The sequence below is a fragment of the Phaenicophaeus curvirostris genome, chromosome 8, assembly GCF_032191515.1.
Source record: "Phaenicophaeus curvirostris isolate KB17595 chromosome 8, BPBGC_Pcur_1.0, whole genome shotgun sequence".
Classification (NCBI taxonomy): Eukaryota; Metazoa; Chordata; class Aves; order Cuculiformes; family Cuculidae; genus Phaenicophaeus; species Phaenicophaeus curvirostris.
The window spans coordinates 12,818,037-12,835,032 of record NC_091399.1 but is presented as its reverse complement, the minus strand read 5'-3'; the positions used below and the strand labels follow the sequence as shown (position 1 = coordinate 12,835,032).

General features: G+C 40.2%; 1 protein-coding gene across 1 annotated transcript; it reads right to left on the bottom strand.

Moving 5' to 3' along the window:
• Positions 1 to 1,055: 1,055 nt before the first annotated feature.
• LOC138723143 (beta-1,3-galactosyltransferase 2-like) lies at positions 1,056 to 2,352 on the bottom strand. Its single transcript, XM_069862031.1, has one exon. The coding sequence runs from the start codon at positions 2,188 to 2,190 to the stop codon at positions 1,246 to 1,248; it is 945 nt and encodes a 314-aa protein (XP_069718132.1). The 5' UTR covers positions 2,191 to 2,352; the 3' UTR covers positions 1,056 to 1,245.
• Between the last annotated feature and the right edge of the window lie 14,644 nt (positions 2,353 to 16,996).

Here is a 16,996-nt window from a genome sequence, read left to right as displayed (position 1 = left end):
TCATAATGTATACTTATAAAATGATAGTGGGGATGTATACACATACTTTCTCACTTCAGCCTTAGCTGATGTATTTGGCATTTCAGTGATTGACATTTTGATTCCCAGATGCATCTAATAAACTTCCTGCAAAGCTACAGGTACCTTTTTCTAGCTACTCAGTAATCCAGCCAGTTGGCCAACTCAATAACGACTGAAAAAGTCTCTTAGTTCTTATTGGGAGTGTCAGGTAATTTATATTCTTGGTTGGAAATTACATCTAGAGAGTAATTTACTTCCATAAACATTTTGACTGAAACTTTTAACATGTGAGGTTATTAAGCATCACCCTATTTTTAACTTAGATATGAGGATATTTTGTACATGGCCGAGTACCCAGAAATGGAATTTAATACATTCCTGTCAAAACACTCGATAAACATTTAACCTTTCTCTTGTTTATTATATCTCCATAATAACAACTAAGTGGTGTCCTGTCAGTGAAGTGTTCTTTGTATACATGGCTACATAGAGTAATAGCAGCTGCATGTACCAATAAAGGTCTGGCAAATCCTGACATTAGATCTTTCTGAAAATATTCAGTGTCTTTAATATTTCCATCACCAGCACAGGATATTGCAAATGCTTTCTTCTTAAGTCACATTGAAATGCCATCTGAGTGAATCATAGAATAACCAGGTTGGAAGAGACCCACTGGATCATCGAGTCCAACCATTCCTATCAAACACTAAACCATGCCCCTCAGCACCTCGTTCACCCATGCCTTAAACACCTCCAGGGAAGGTGACTCAACCACCTCCCTGGGCAGCCTGTTCCAGTGTCCAATGACCCTTTCTGTGAAAAACTTTTTCCTAATGTCCAGCCTGAACCATGATACATAAATACATTTGAGCAATATAGGATTAATTTATTAACTTATTATTACATTTTAATGAAAAATTAAGTATCTTTGCATCTTCATTACTTTTTCTTCAGTATAGGCAATATGATCACTTACCATATATTAAAACACTAAAAGAACAAATTGGTGGAAAATCCCCCCAAAAATAAGGCTCCAAGCAGTAACCAGTCAACAGAGAAAGCTTGCTTTGTTGAAGAAAAATCCTTTGAATGCATCTCGATACAAAAACTATACCCCTGATTCAGGATGTCTCTGAAAGTTAAAAGTTATCACTACATAGATGCTCTGTTTCTAAGAAAACATTTGCTGTTTGTTCCATTGTCAAAGAAAGAAATGACTCTCCTCTATGGATTTTTCCGACATGCATCTTCGTCCTTTTGCAGTGTTTCCCAATAGATTATATGCTCATTTGTCGCAATGTGATGAGATGTAATTATATTCTTGTAACGACAAGGAGAAAATGCGACTTTGTGTATGTTAAACAATGAACGACTAGGTGGAGGTACTATCCGTATTCCCATTGCATCAAGACAGAGACCTACATAAACATCTTCCAAATGTATATGTTTTACCGTTACAGAAACTTTGACAATTTTTGAAGCCAGGTCTCCAGAAAAAACATAGCCAGTTCCTGAACAAAAAGGAGGGTATTTCCTACCAGGGTATTCTTTTTCCGATATATACCATTTACTTCCTCTGTTCCGAATAGGCTTTAGCCCTTGCATAAGAAAGCCTGTGAAATAATTTTGTGGAGGAGGTGAAAGCGACCTGAGGAGCTTTTCTATTAGGTATCTTGTATTAACAAAAACATCACTGTCTGTCTTCATAACAAAACTTGCGCCACTGCAATAAGATGCAACCCACTTCATGCCCATCAAAGTTTTAAGAATTAAGTTACTGTAAGTGTCCAGGAAATCCTGTTGAATAATATCATGATATTGCTTGCTTTCTCTCAGCATGACATCATTTGGATGCTTTTTCTCAACACCTAGCATAAACAACCGAATAACCTCAACTCCTGGGACCACAGATTCATTTCCCCAGCTTTTTCTGATGGAATTTCTTTGCCAAATTTCAGAAGCTTTAGTTGCTATTAGCAATATCAAGAAAGGTGTTTTATCTTTACACTTCTCTTTTTCATTAATAATGAATTTAAATGACTGTGTTGAAGTGGATCTGGTTTTATCCCCAGATTTCTCATTTTCAGCTGGCAGATCTCCACTTTCTTTCAATAAAAATTGGTTTGATTTTGAAGTAATGTTTTTATGTAAAATATTTTCAGTTTCCATCTGAAGATTATCATACCTTTTGGTAAAAATAATGTATTTTTCTTCTATGTCATCATCATCATGCTGAATTTTAATGTCAGTCTTAACAGTAAAGTAATTAGAATTCAAAAGGAAGAAAATAAAGCATATTCCTGTAAAACAGGTGGAGGCAATCAGGAAAACATTTCTCTTGGCGCTATGGTAGATCATGTTGGCAATTTTGAGAGGATGCACTAAAAGCTATTTTTTAGTTGGACAGATAATTTGTCAGATAAGAAGTCAATTTGTAATTGTTTTCCTCGGTGACGCAGGAAGATGAAAGCAATCTGCAGGCCTCTCATTCTTCAGGATGCTTTTTTAAAATTTAAAGTATTCCATTATTTCATTTTAGAATAAATTGTAAAAATTTTCATGGAAGAAACAAAAAAGTCTTTGTTTCATTTTCAGGCTTTTCTTCCTAAGAGAAATACAGTATGAGAAATACAGCAATAAATAAACCTAAAGAAACACAGTATTAAAAATAATAATTTTCTCAGATAGAATAGAACTTATTCAGATATATAGCTAGATACTGGAATATATGTAAAATATAACTGTGAATTTAATTAAATATTAGAATCAATCTTTTAATATTCTACATATGTATTCAAAATACCTGTCAATCTTTCAAAATTGCTGTTTTCAATACTGAAAGCAGGATATTGAAGACATCAGAGTTAGGGTATTTCAGATGTGTACAATAATTATAATGCACTAAAAATACACATTTAAGGTAAAGATTGTAATTGTTTTTCCAATTGCTACAACACTTCTATCAAGGTTATACAAGTAGGAAAAAGATAGCTTAACTTCATGGAGGAGATCAATGGCAACCTGCATGGCTTCACCAGCAGCAAACCCTGTATGACCAATTTAGTGGCTTTCTATGATGGGGTGACCACAGGTGTCCTACACCTGGGTTGGGGTAATGACATGATTGAGAGCAGCTCTGCAGAGGACTTGGGGGTGCTAGTCGATGAGGAGCTCGACATGACCCAGCAATGTGCACTCGCAGCCCAGAAGGCCAACCATATGTTGGGCTGCATCAAAAGAAGCGTGGCCAGCAGGTCGAGGGAAGTGATTCTGCCCCTCAGTTCCTCTCTTGTGAGACCTCATCTGGAGTACTGTATCCCATTCTGGAATCCTCAACATAAGAAGGATATGGAACTGTTGGAATGGGTCCAGAGGAGGGATACAAAGATGATCAGAGGGCTGGAGCACCTCCCATACGAGGACAAGCTGAGAGAGCAGGGGTTGTTCAGCTTGGAGAAGAGAAGTCTCCAAGGAGATCTTCTAGCGACGTTCCGGTATCTGAAAGGAGCCTACAGGAAAGCTGGAGAGGGACTATTCATAAAGGCTTGTGGTGATAGGACAAGGGGGAGCAGATATAAACTGGAGAAGGGCAGAATTCGACTAGACATTAGGAAGATTTTCTTCACCATGAGAGCGGGGAGGCGCCAGAAGAGGTTGCCCAGGAAAGTTGTGGCTGCCCCATCCCTGGAAGTGTTTAAGGCCAGTTTGGATGGGGCCTTGGGTAACCTGATCTAGTGGGACGTGTCCCTGTGCATGGCAGAGGGGTTAGAACTAGATGATCTTTAAGGTCCCTTCCAACCCTAACTGTTCTATGATTCTATGATTCATGTGAGCTTTACAGAATGTTATTATATAATTGAATAATCCAAAGTTGATTAAATATGATGTTTGATTATGGATTCATAGCCTCGGAGAATATTGTGATAAATTACATGACAGGTAACTTTGGCCGTTTAAAATTTAGATACATGGTTGAAAATGGTGTCTGGGCTATGTAGAATGCCATCAAAGCCAGGTGTCCTATACAAGATAAAGTTCCCTCTGCCAGCATCTATGTCTGTCAAGAATACTTAAGACAGCTGGTTTAGGCTAGATCCATAAATTTTAAATGGCTTCAATTGAGTGAGTTGAATCCCATCCTTCCAGACTGCAAGGATAAGTGAAATATCAGTACTAGAACAATGAAAATACTGTAGCTTTGGGTATTATTTTGCCATTTCCACAACAGTTAGCTTCAAATTCTGTCTTCCTTTGACTAAACGACACTAAAATTTATAAGTCCTGGAGATGCACCATAGTTTGCAGGGAGAGGGAGATAATCAGATATATCCACCCAAAGAACAGTAATGCCCAAGAATTCTATCAGCAAAAAAGTGCAAGTTAACTGTATTAAACTGTTTTTTACAAACTAGTGTCTGAAGTGTTCTTTACATGTAAAGTGAAATGTAGAAGTACACTAAGTCAGGGTTTTTTTGATTTATTTTTATTTTGAAACAGTACTTAACAGACGCAACATGTAGCTCACAATTAAACAGTAAAATTCAATACTTCTTACGAGCATCTTTGAAAGTGCAGATTTGTCCTAGTCATACAGCCACGGTTTCTTGGAACAGATTCTTCAGTAGTGTTTTGCTGCTTCACAAAGCAATAACAGACTTACAAGGACTGAAATAGAGTCAGAGATCCTATCTCTGCACCCAGGAAGAACCTAAGGACAAGTTTATGGGCTCCTCAGGCTCTGACTTGATTTTCTCAGGCTCTGATTTTCTGGAGGAATAGTCAATTAACAAAAAGGAAAATGCACCAAGACTTTTACTATTCTATTTGAAAGGGAAAAAATACTCTATCAGCTACAGCAATGAAGAGGTAGTCCATAAAATGAGATTGGATTAAACCATTTTAGACTATGCAATAGAAATGTAAACTAAGAAATTAATTTATGCTCAATTTTAATTTAATTTGGATAAAATATGTATCAATTAATCTGAATGCAAATGTGTGATGGATTACCCTTGGCTGGCATCCTAACATCCACCCAGATGCTCAACCACTTCCTCTCTCCTCAGTAGAACAAAGGGTAAAAAAAAGCTTGTGGGTTGAGATAAAGACAGGTAGATTACTTATCAGATTTCATCGAGGGCAAAACAGACTTGATGAAAAATAATTTAATTTATTGCTAATTAAAATACATTTGGATAATGAGAAACAAAGACAAGAATTAAAAGAATAACTTACATTTGGCTTTACCGAGGCTCAACTCCCTCACTTGGCTTCCAGCAGCAGAAAGATGTTGGGGTTTAAGGACCCTCTAGGCTCCTCCTTCTGTTCAGAAATATCTGCTCCAATGTGAGCTCTCCAAGGGCTACAGTTCCTTCAGGAAATATCCAACTGCTCTAGCTTTGAGGGAAAAAGGGCATAAAACTATTGTATTATAAACTGGTCAGTAGTTCAACTAGTACAACTCATGTATCATCCATAAATATTAAGAACACAGACAGTAATAGTTTAGCTCTAGCAATCTTCCTTCTCATGTTTTTAGTTCTTTAAAAGCTCTGTATTTGACTTATCAACATTTTAAATATCCAGGATCCAGAAACCAAAGCAGTATAAAAAAGAACATAGGCAGTACCACTTCAGAAGGTGAGAGACATTCCTGTATCCATTAATTGCTTTGCTGCTATTTGAAATTTAGGAACTTCAGCACATGAAAATGTGAGAGCAAAGGTAATTTTCAATGTTATAAATGTACTTCTGCATGCCAACTTTCTTAATTAAGATAAAAATGTTTTGTCAAAGTCTTTTGAATTTTAATAGTTTTAACAGTACAATTCTATTAGATGAAATCCTGGTTCCATTGTAAGAAGAACAAGAACTTCCTAAGAAGACATTTTTCCTAACAGGCAGCTAGAATATTTATGGTTTCAAGTTTGATAGAGTTATTACAAGATTAGCAGAGAATTCTTGTTGCTCAAAAATATAATTTTTAATATAGAGATATAAACATAAATCACAACATAATAAAGTACATTTTATTGCGCTTGCCTCCTTTCTAAAAACTGATACTCACATAAGCACGTACTGCAAGCATCTTATTATACTTCTGCTCGCATAAGCTAACGAAACAAGCTATGTACTTAGCCTCTTTTCCTGATTATGAGAGTAGGAAAACCAGGATTTCTCTCAAATATTTAAAATATTTTTGTTTTGATATTGCATTTGTGCTTAAAATTGAACAGTGTCTTGTTAAAAACAAATAAATACCCCCAGAAACACAAACCCCAAAACCAGCTCCTAACTTTTAAAGTCTCTGCTAGAAAGCACTTTCATAGTAAGGAGACAAGAGTTAGATGAAAGTCTATCTTAAGCATGTCAAACAGTGTGCTAGTTCAGCTACATAATATCTCTGAGGGAAAGAGGATGAGGAAAAAGAAATTACATATAAAGGCCAGCCAACAAGCCTTCTGTGGATAAGAATGAAATTTTCCAAAGCTATTAAATACAGTTTTCTACCTATGTCCCATCCAGCAAGTAAACCCGGGAAATATAAAGTTAATTTTCACATGATGCATATCCTATTCCTTGTTATGTCTATGATTTTTTAAAATTTTTTTTTAAATTAAAATATATTGTATTCTCAGAAATCATTAACAATATGCCGACAGGAGAAAATCGATTCATACCTACAGGGTTGATTTGGGAATTTATGAAAGGCCCGAGTTTCCTAGTTTCCCTTAGAAAATGCTATTGTAGTGGAAAAGAAAATGACACTGCTTCTTACCAGCAAAGGCGTTGAACACTGTGGAGCAGTAGTTCTGAAAGAAGAAGCCTCCAGAGAGTTAGATTCTTTGGCAGATGCAAACAGAATGTCTCTACTCATCTACATGGAACAAATGGAACCAGGTGAGCATAAAAAAGGATGATTAATCTTTTGCTTGTGTAATTATCAGATTGGAAATTGTAGTTGTTTAATGGAATACTTTAAACATAGACTTTGTGACAAAGTATCATGGGGACACTCTAAGATGCAGCTGCACCCCTCCCACCTGCAGTTCAAGGCTGTTTATTACCTCGCAGCACGATGTGACTTTGAGCTTTTGCTCCACCTAGCCAAAGGCCCAGGCGTGGAAATTAAAGTCAGATTTATTAATGTCTAGTTCTAAAGTCCATTTTGAATATGAGGGTGTGTTGAGCTCTTTGTGTACAGATATACATAGAAAACTGAACAAAGAGAGAACACAAGTTGCCTAAAAAAACATCAACTTTAAGTAATTTCAGTTAAATGGCTCCTTGCACCTTTCTAATCTGTGCGTAAATAATTTAGACCCCAAAATTTCAAAAGCATATATTTAATTTAATCTCCAGCCTTTATTAGATGCAAGGAGAAACACAGTGACAAAAAATGAGGAAAAGGCTGAGGGGTACATAATGCCTTCTTGACCTTAGTGTTTAACAGTAATAACAGTTGCCCCCTGAGCTAGAAGACAGGGATGAAGAGCAGAATGGAGCCTCCATAATCCAAGAGGAAATGGTTAATGACCTGCTACACCACCTAGACGCGCACAAATTTATGGGGCCAGAGGAGATCCACCTGCAAGTACTGAAGCAACTGGCAGAAGCCATTTTCAATCATTTATCAGCAGTCCTGGCTAACTGGGGAGGTTTCAGTTGACTGGAGGTTAGCAAATATGTCACCCATTTAAAAGAAGGGCCAGAAGGAGGATCTGGGGAATTACAGGCCTGTTAGCCTGACCTCAGTGCCAGGGAAGGTTATGGAGCAGATCATCCTAAGTACCATTGTATGTCACTTATAGGATAACCAGGTGATCAGGCCCAGTCAGCATGGGTTTAGGAAAGGCAGGTCCTGCTTAACTAATCTTATCTCCTTTGATGACAGGTAAAGACTTTGTCACCGTTTCCCACAGCATTCTCCTGGAGAAACTGAATCAGAATAGTTTGTGTTGGAAGGGACCTTAAAGATCATCTAGTTCCAACCCCCCTGCCATGGGCAGGGACACAGCCCACTAGATCAGGCTGCCCAAGGCCCCATCCAACTTGGCCTTGAACACCTCCAGGGATGGGGCAGCCACAACTTTCCTGGGCAACCTCTTCCAGTGCCTCCCCACTCTCATGGCAAAGAAATTCCTCCTTATGTCTAGTCGAATTCTGCCCTTCTCCTGTTTATACCCATTGCCCCTAGTCCTATCACTACAAGCCCTGGTAAGCTCCATAGCTTTCTTGTAGGCCCTTTTCAGGTACTGGAAGGTCACTATAAGACCTCCTCAAAGACTTCTCTTCTCCAGGCTGAACAACCGCTGCTCTCTCAGCTTGTCCTTGTATGGGAGGTGCTCCAGCCCTCTGATCATCTTTGTAGCCTCCTCTGGACCAGTTCCAACAGTTCCTTATCCTTACGTTGAGGATTCCAGAACTGGACACAGTACTCCAGATGAGGTCTCACAAGAGAGGAATTGAGGGGCAGAATCGCCTCCCTCGAACTGCTGGCCACACTTCTTTTGATGCAGCCCAGGATACAGTTGGCCTTCTGGGCTGCAAGTGCGTGTTGCTGACTCATGTCTAGCTTCTCATCAATGAGCACCCCCAAATCTTTCTCCACAGAGCAGCTCTCAATCACATCCTCCCCTAGTCTGTATTGAAATCGGGAATTGCCCCGACCGAGGTGTAGGACCTTGCATTTGGCCTTGTGGAACCTCATGAGGTTCTCACAGGCCCCCTTCTCCAGCCTGTCCTGGTCCCTCTGGATGACATCCCATCGTTCCAATGCAGTAACTACACCACTCAGCTTGGTGTCATCTGCAGACTTGCTGATAGTGCACTCAATCTCGCTGTCAGTATCATTGATTAAGATATTAAACAGCACTGGTCCCAGTACGGACCCCTGGGGGACACCCATCACAGATCACAGATGTCACAGATCTCCATCTGGACATCAAACCATTGACCACTGAATACAACCCTCCAACCAGTTCTTATCCACTGAACTGTCCATCCGTCAAGTCCATATCTCTCCAATTTAGAGAGAAGGGTGTTGTGGGGTATCATGTCAAAGGCTTTACAGGATTCCAGGTAGATCACATCCATCAGTTTACCTGTGCCCACTGCTGTGGTTACCCCATATCAGAAAGCCATTAAGTTGTCATACAGGATTTGCTCCTGGTGAAGCCATGCTGGCTGCCATTAATCACCTCCCTGTCCTCCACGTGCTTTAGCATGTCTTGTAGGAGGATCTGTTCCACGATCTTCCCAGGCATATAGGTGAGGCTGACAGGTTGGTAGTTCCCAGGGTCATCTTTTCTAACCTTTTAAAAAATGGGCACAACATTACCCTTCTTCCAGTCACCAGGGACTTCTCCTGATTGCCACGACTTTTCAAACATCATGGAGAATGGCTTGGCAGCCACATCGGCCAATTCCCTCAGGATTCTGGAATGCATCTTATCAGGTCCCATAGACTAATGTATTTTCAGGTTTCTCAGATGGTCATGAAACTGATCCTCCTCTACACTGCGAGGGGGTTTATCCCCCTGGTCCCCATCTTGTTGTCCCATGACCCAGAAGGGGTGAGAAGAGCAGTTATTGGTGAAAACTGAGGCAAAAAAGTTGTAAAATATCTCATCCTTCTCCTTGTCTTATGAGGTCACCATTTCCAGCCATCAGCGAGGGTACGTTCTCTTTAACCTTCCTCTTCTGACCAATGTACCTGCAGAAGCCCTTCTTGTTAGTCTTCAATTCCCTTGCCAAGTTCAGCTCCAGCTGCACCTTGGCCTGCCTAACTTCATCCCTACACAACTAGGCAGTGTCCCTATACACTTCCCAGGTTACCCTTCCCTGCTTGCACTGCTTGTGCAGTTCCCTCTTCTCCTTTAGTTTAACCAGCAGGTTTCGACTCAGCCACGCTGATTTCTTCCCTTTCCTGCCTAATTTCCTACATATGATATCTGAGCGCTCTTACGCTTTATGGAAATCACCCTTAAATGTTTGCCCTCTGAGTTCTGCTCCCTTGTTCCTGAGGACCATCTCCCACGGGTCCTACCAAGTAACTCCTGGAAGAGTTGGAAGCCTGTTTTCCTGAAATTTAGGGTTCTGACTGTACTCCTTGCCTGTCTTATGTCCCTCTGGACCTTGAACTCCACCAATGCGTGATCACTACATCCTAAGCTATCTCCAATCTTAATGTTGCTGATGAGTTCACTTGTATTAGTGACCATCAGGTCCAGTATTGCATTCCCTTGGGTGGGGATGTCTACTATCTGGGTTAAGAAATTATCTTCAATGCACTCCATGAGTCTCCTGGATTCCCTACAGCTTGCTGTGCTACTTTTCCAGCATATGTCAGGGTGCTTGTAGTCCCCAAGTAGGATGAGAGCTTGCCAGTGTGAAGCCTTCTGTAGCTGGAGAAAGAAGGCTTCAGCAGTTGGCTCTCATTGATCAGGTCTACACAAACCATGAGGTTCCTATTGGTTCCTCTTTTTTTTATTCTGATCCACAAGCTTTCTACTTGTTCGTGACTACTCTTCAAAGACAGTTCTTCACACTTTATACCTTTCCTGATATAGAGGGCAATGCCTCCACCCCTCCTTCCTTGTCTGCCCCTTCTGAACAGCCTGTAGCCGTTGATAGATAGTAACATGAACAGCCTGTAGCCATCGATAGCCACACGTTCATGGCTTGGGCAGGTGTACTATTTGGTGGAAAAACACCAGGCTAGGTGGCTTATCCCAGAGGCTTGTGGTGAGTGGAGTTCAGTCCAGTTGGTGGCTCGTAACAAGTGGTGTTCCTCAGGGCTCAGAGTGGGAGCCAGTCTTGTTTAATAGCTTTATCAATGATCTGGACAAGGGAATCAAGTGCACACTTGGTAAGTTAGCAGATGACACCAAGTTGAGCAGAACTGTTGTTCTGCATAAGGGAAGGAAGGCTCTACAGAGGAATCTTCACAGGCTGGGTCAGTGGGCTGAGGCCAGATACATGAGGCTCAGCAAGGCTGAGTGTTGCATCCTGCACCTGGACCACAACAACCCTATGCAATGGTACAGGCTTGGGGAAGAGTAGCTGGAAAGCTGCCTGGTAGATATGGACCTGGGGGTGTTGGTTGACAGTCATCTGAACATAAGCCAGCAGTGTGCTCAGGTGGCCAAGATGTCCAACAGCATCCTAGCTTTTATCAGAAATTGGTTGATGAGCAGAAGTGGGGAAGTAATCATGCCAAGTACTCAATGCTTGTGAATCCAGCTCTTCATGAGTAAAATTTCTTGTGTGCTTCTTCCTCTCTCAAGAACAAGCTTGTATTTCCTTGTCTTCACAGGGGCAACTGACATTGGTACAGATTAGGTAGGAGATCCCATAGAGGTTGTCTGCATAGCTGTAACATTCACAGACACCGGCACTAATATAGATTGAGTAGGAGCGTCTGTAGCGGTTGTTGATGCAACTACAGTTCTTGTAGAGACTGGCACTGGCTCGGGTTGGGTTGCTGTCTGTGTAGCTGCAGTGCTTGTGACAACTGGTACTGGGACATGAGTATCCATGGTAGTTGTCTGAGTAGTACTGGTACAGGTATGACTGGTACTGGTACAGGAGTATTCATCATAAGGGTCTGGGTGGCTACAGTACTTGATTTTCTAAGATGTGGTGTCAATTGTCCTTGCTTTTTCTTTTGCAGTGCCCATTGTCGGAGCAGCATGCTCGGTGGAAGCTGAGATATTTACATACTTCCTACAACTGTATCTTATCACTCTCATGAAGCATCCCACCTGAAACAAAATAATTTGATTTAGCAGAAAAATCACTTCCAAAAATGAAGCTATTCTGATTAAAATCTGCTGTAGGTAACTTTAAAGAAGGCAAACAACATTGTATGAAGTGCCATAATTCCCCCAGTTTAGACCCCTTACTGTTGGCCAACTGTGCAATCCCCATTCTTCCGGGCAATGCCGAAGGTGAAATTAGTGTTTGTTTAGTGTTTAGTGTTTGATAGGAATGGTTGGACTCGATGATCCAGTGGGTCTCTTCCAACCTGGTGATTCTATGATTCTAATTAAGTTCACTAGGTGGCAGCCATAGCTTGCTGGTAAGCTTGTGGCTGAAAATACCACAAGGTCTATCAGCATCAGGAGCTAAACCACAAATATTGCTCTCACCCAATGTATATAACTGACAGCCACCAAGATGATACTGATAGCAATTAAGCCATAACACATTGCATGTCCCTTATGCCAAACGGAAGGCAGCCTTGTGGAAACTAACTGCACACAGAATTCTACAAAGGCACAATATGGTATTTTGTGCCTGAAGCTTACAGCTGAAGTCATAGCTAAAAATATTGCAAGATAAACCAGGGCCAGGCAGTATGTGGTAACAATTATCTTACACCAGCACCTAAAACTGGGAGCAGTCAATACAACACCGAGGACCATTAAGCAGCCAGACAGCACACATTCTATGAGCCGTACATAGGCTGATAACTTGTATTATTGCAGTAAATAGTATTATTTTAGCTCACTGTAGTCAGAGTTCTCAAAGGACGAGACACAGTAGAAGTCTCAAAACACATATGAAGTTAGCTGTCTGTCTTAATTTCCAACCCCTTCAGCTCTCAGAGAACAAAGGTAAAGTTTTCTGAAATCCGCTTTGTGGATCTCCCTTTGCTGGGATTTGATCTGCAAGTCTCAGACTAAAAATGCCAGAGCTCTACCAGCACAGCTATCCAAAATGCTGCTAGGCTGCACTGAGACTCCTGTTGCAGACTTTTCACATCAAAATTCTGGCATGTTTCCAACTGAGCTGTTGGAGCAGGCTAGGTGACCAGTCTGGAGCTGTTTGGAGTGGTCTGGTTCACTTCAGCCCAGTTGGGCCCCACATCCCACGTTGGGTGCCAATTAACTGTCACACCTTAGCCCTCCTCCCAGCCTGGCTGGCAGCTAAACTTGGGCAGTTGTAGACCTAATTGCCCTGCACCAGAATAAGGGGTAATGGAAATGATAGAAAGACTTGTGGGTTGGAAACTAAAACTAAAGCACTTTTGATGAAACAAGAATAATAAAAAGGAAAATAATAATAATAAAATATATACAAATATACAAACCGCCCCCCCCCCTTCCTTCCCCCCCCCAACCCCAATGACTATACGTTGCCACTGATGCTGCAGAGCAGGCATGGGAAAGTCTCAGGCTGAACTCTGTGGCAGATGGCAGCTGAATTCAGGAACTGGATTCAGGAATACAGATCAGGATCAGGGGCAGAGAGGTGGATGAGGTCCTCACTGGACCCTGGCCTTCAAAGAACAAAGGACACCAGCTTGACATTCGTGATCTCTCAGTTTTATACCAAGTATGATGCATATGTGATGGAATACTCTGTTGGTCATTTTGAGGTCACCTATCCTGTCCACTTCTCCCTGTACGTGTGACCCTTTTATACCTTTTTGATTTATGGCATTACACCAACTCAAGGGGTCTTGGTTTCTGTAGGAATAAGTATAAGTAGTGGCTTTTCTGCACACCAGTGTACTGTTACTTTAATACAACTATAAATATTAAACATTATCACTGCTAGAGATGGGCACATCCTGACAAACATATTGTTAACTTTCAGAAAGTGAAGTTCTTTAGAAGAGGCTTAGCTGAAAAGTTAGAAATTTGATTGTGCTTTAGCTCTCATCAGAACAACTAGACAAGAAGTCCTTGATGAAAACTCTTAGTTGAAAAGCCCTAGTTGAAACGTCCCAGCTGGAATATTTCCTCTGTCACCAATTTTCTTTCTCATCCATGACTACAAAATGTATATGATTTTGCTGTTTGCCAAGAGCAGAAAGTAGGAAAAAAAAACACCTGTGGAAAGGTTTTCTGTGGGCCTGAGTTCTGAGTGTTTCTGGAAAGAGAGCACAAAGAGATATTTGCTGATGAAGCACTGTGATACTGTATGACTTTATATGGGAGCCATACTGAAAAAAAAGTAAAACTTAGTTCTGAGGCTTTTAATGGCGCTGCCAAATACTGTGGACAAGAACTTCCGGTGGAAGGAAGAAACTCAGTATAGACTAGAAAAGGAAGGTGCTTTTGTATCAAGGCAAAATAACAAATCTGTGCATAGCAGTTTGGAGTCAATAAGAAACGGAATGAAGTGTGACTGAAATCTGCCTAAAGAAAGTGTTACATGAATGTAAAGCTAACATTTCAAACCTGCGTGGATCTTACCATGTTCCTGAGGTCTGACTACTGTCACAATTACAGCTCCTTTTAAAATATGATTATTACTGCAGAGAGGACTCGATCCGTTTTATTTAAATTTCCTCCTCTTACTGTGTTAGTGATTGATTCACCAATAGACCTTATTTACTTGAGTCTGATGATCAGATAGAGAAAGAAAACATTTCCTCTTTTGACAAGGTCAAAGGTAGCTTCTCACTAGCCAGACATTTTTTTCTCATGAGCTACTCAGACCTGAACAGTTTGCACACCTATAACTACACAGGAAAGAATCAGGATGGACAGGGAACAGTCACCCTGCTTACAGCAATGTGTCAGACCCTCCCTAGCTGAACTGTCACTCCTATTCAGGGAAACAGCAAAGCAAATAAAGACCTTTCCTTTCCTCATCCCAAAACATACTCAGTAGCCTTCCTCCCATGCTCTGCCATCATTTATAATATTCTTTTCCTGTTTTCTTCAAAATTTGCTTAAAAAGCTGAGAGCTTGAAGCCGGTCATTGGAAACATCCATAGTGGCAACAATTCAGTCTGCAAAATGAAGTAAACCATGGCTTAGGTGACAGCAGTCAGCCAAGCACGTTTGTGTCAGAAGTCTATTAGCAGAATCAAATTTTATTTTATGCAACAAACTACGGTACAGATTTCTTGTATCAGTCTGAAAATAAAGTTATCTCAGTCAGAATCTAAACATATTATTCACAGGAACAGCTAGGCAGTCATTTTTCAACACCTCCTTGTGAGGTATCAAATGTGATTTAACAGCAAGTGAACAAAGAGGGACAAAATTCTTAAATAATAAGTCATTCTGCAAACCCATCATCAAAGTTGAGTTTCTGGTACTCACTCTTTAATACTTGGTTATCCATCTCTGAAAGCAAGACAGGAGAGAAATTGTGAATATGCTTCAAACCAGCATTTTTCTTATACATATCTTTCTCTGTGTATTTCTCTCACAAGACATCAATTCAGGTGCTAATTAGAATAAGATAGGACATTCAGAGGAGAAGCCTCAGTCTGCCTAAAAGTCCTTGTGGAGGAAAAAGAATTAATATATATGGGAAAAACAAACCCACCTGTCACTCCTTTAAACAGCTTGTATGTGGACGATAATGCTTGCGATTTCACTTGTACGTGGGGGCCCATTAAGAAAAAAAAAAAATCATACCACAGTTCCATTTGCAGTTACATTTTTAAATAGAATGGGTTGATGAAATTAGGCTTTTCTGAATAGAAACCTTATAATGAACTGAGCATTTCAACCATAAAACCAAACCAAACCAGTCCTTTCTCACACCTTCATTGGTTTGGCTTGCTGAGATACAGCATTTTGTTCCAGCTATGAAATTGCTCTAGAATGCCCAGGGCTTCGCCTGAAAGGGTGCTTGAATCCAGGTGCAGATCATTACAGACTGACTCATATAGGGCTTTGCTTCTGCCTCCCCCCTAGTCTTTTTTAGTGGCCCCTTTTTTTTTTTGGAAGCCTTCTAGATTATGCAAACTGTTTTGCTCCCCCTCCCCCTTGTCTATATGGGCTTGTTTGATTCATGAATTTCAGTGACCGAAAAGACATGTAAAGAGTGTTATCGCCTTTTAATGATGGCAACGTTGACAAGCACGATATGAAACTACCATCCTCATTCTTAGCACAGAGTCAGGCATACCATGGATGCCATCCTTTAAGTAAAGACAGACAACCATTAAAAAAATGCAAGCAGCTACATTTTAAGTGAGATTTGCGCATTTCTAAGGAACATATTGTAATAGAGAAAAATACATTGTGCTACAGCAAGGATTATGAAATACCTAAGAGACCCATACAGCACAATTAACAGGATATTGTGGATTATAAAGCTGTAATGACATAAATATGCTATTCATAATTTAAATGAAACTGAACAGTTGTATGTTTCCAAAACTCTTCTTCACATGCACTGTACTGACAAGCAACTTGTTTCAACACTGTGGTGAAACTTGGAACACATTCTGAATGCAGTTTTGGGCTACAATTAACATGAGGGGGACTCCGAAGAAGTCTTTTATATTTTATAAGGAAGAAATGTAACAGTGCACAGATGAAGAATAAAATTAATAAATCAGACTGGTAAACAACACTGCTTGTGGCAATGTATTTAGCAAGAAAGTTCAGCATTTTGACTTCTTAAACTCCAGAAACTGAGGAAGGTTTAAACAGAAAGTCAGGATTTGTCTACAGTAAAATAGCATATGACAAGTCAGGCTATGAATTAATTATACACTCTCTAATTTTACTCATGTAAACACCTGCAGCACAAGAATGCACTCCTGATAGAAAAAGTATTTGCTAGGATGTAGTCAGGAGCATGCAGTGAATGCTGAATTCATAGTTGGCTCTGTACAGTTTTTGTACAGACAAGCCTCCAGTTTATCTGAAGTTCCAAAATTACTCTGTTGACTCAGTGGCTCTGAATTTGTGCATCAGGACATAAACCTTACCAGTTGTTACCAAGATGTTACCACATATCTGCAGCACTTTCTAGCAAGAATATGTTGTGCTTTAAGAAACATAACCAAAAGTAGATTAAAATTTAAGATTTCTTTTTCATTGTAACTGAGTATATCCATCCATACTGAGTAGGTGTTTTCTCATGTGTATCACCAAATCACTGAGTTTCAAATTCATGTCTCAGATTGTGAGACACCTACAATTAAAATGTTTGACTACAAATGGAACTGTGCCAATTTGAACAGGGAATTAATTTAACTTGTCACCTTTTT

What these genes read in the sequence shown, in the direction of transcription:
- LOC138723143 (XM_069862031.1), bottom strand. Translation starts at nt 2,190, where the DNA reads ATGGAAACTGAAAATATTTTACATAAAAACATTACTTCAAAATCAAAC.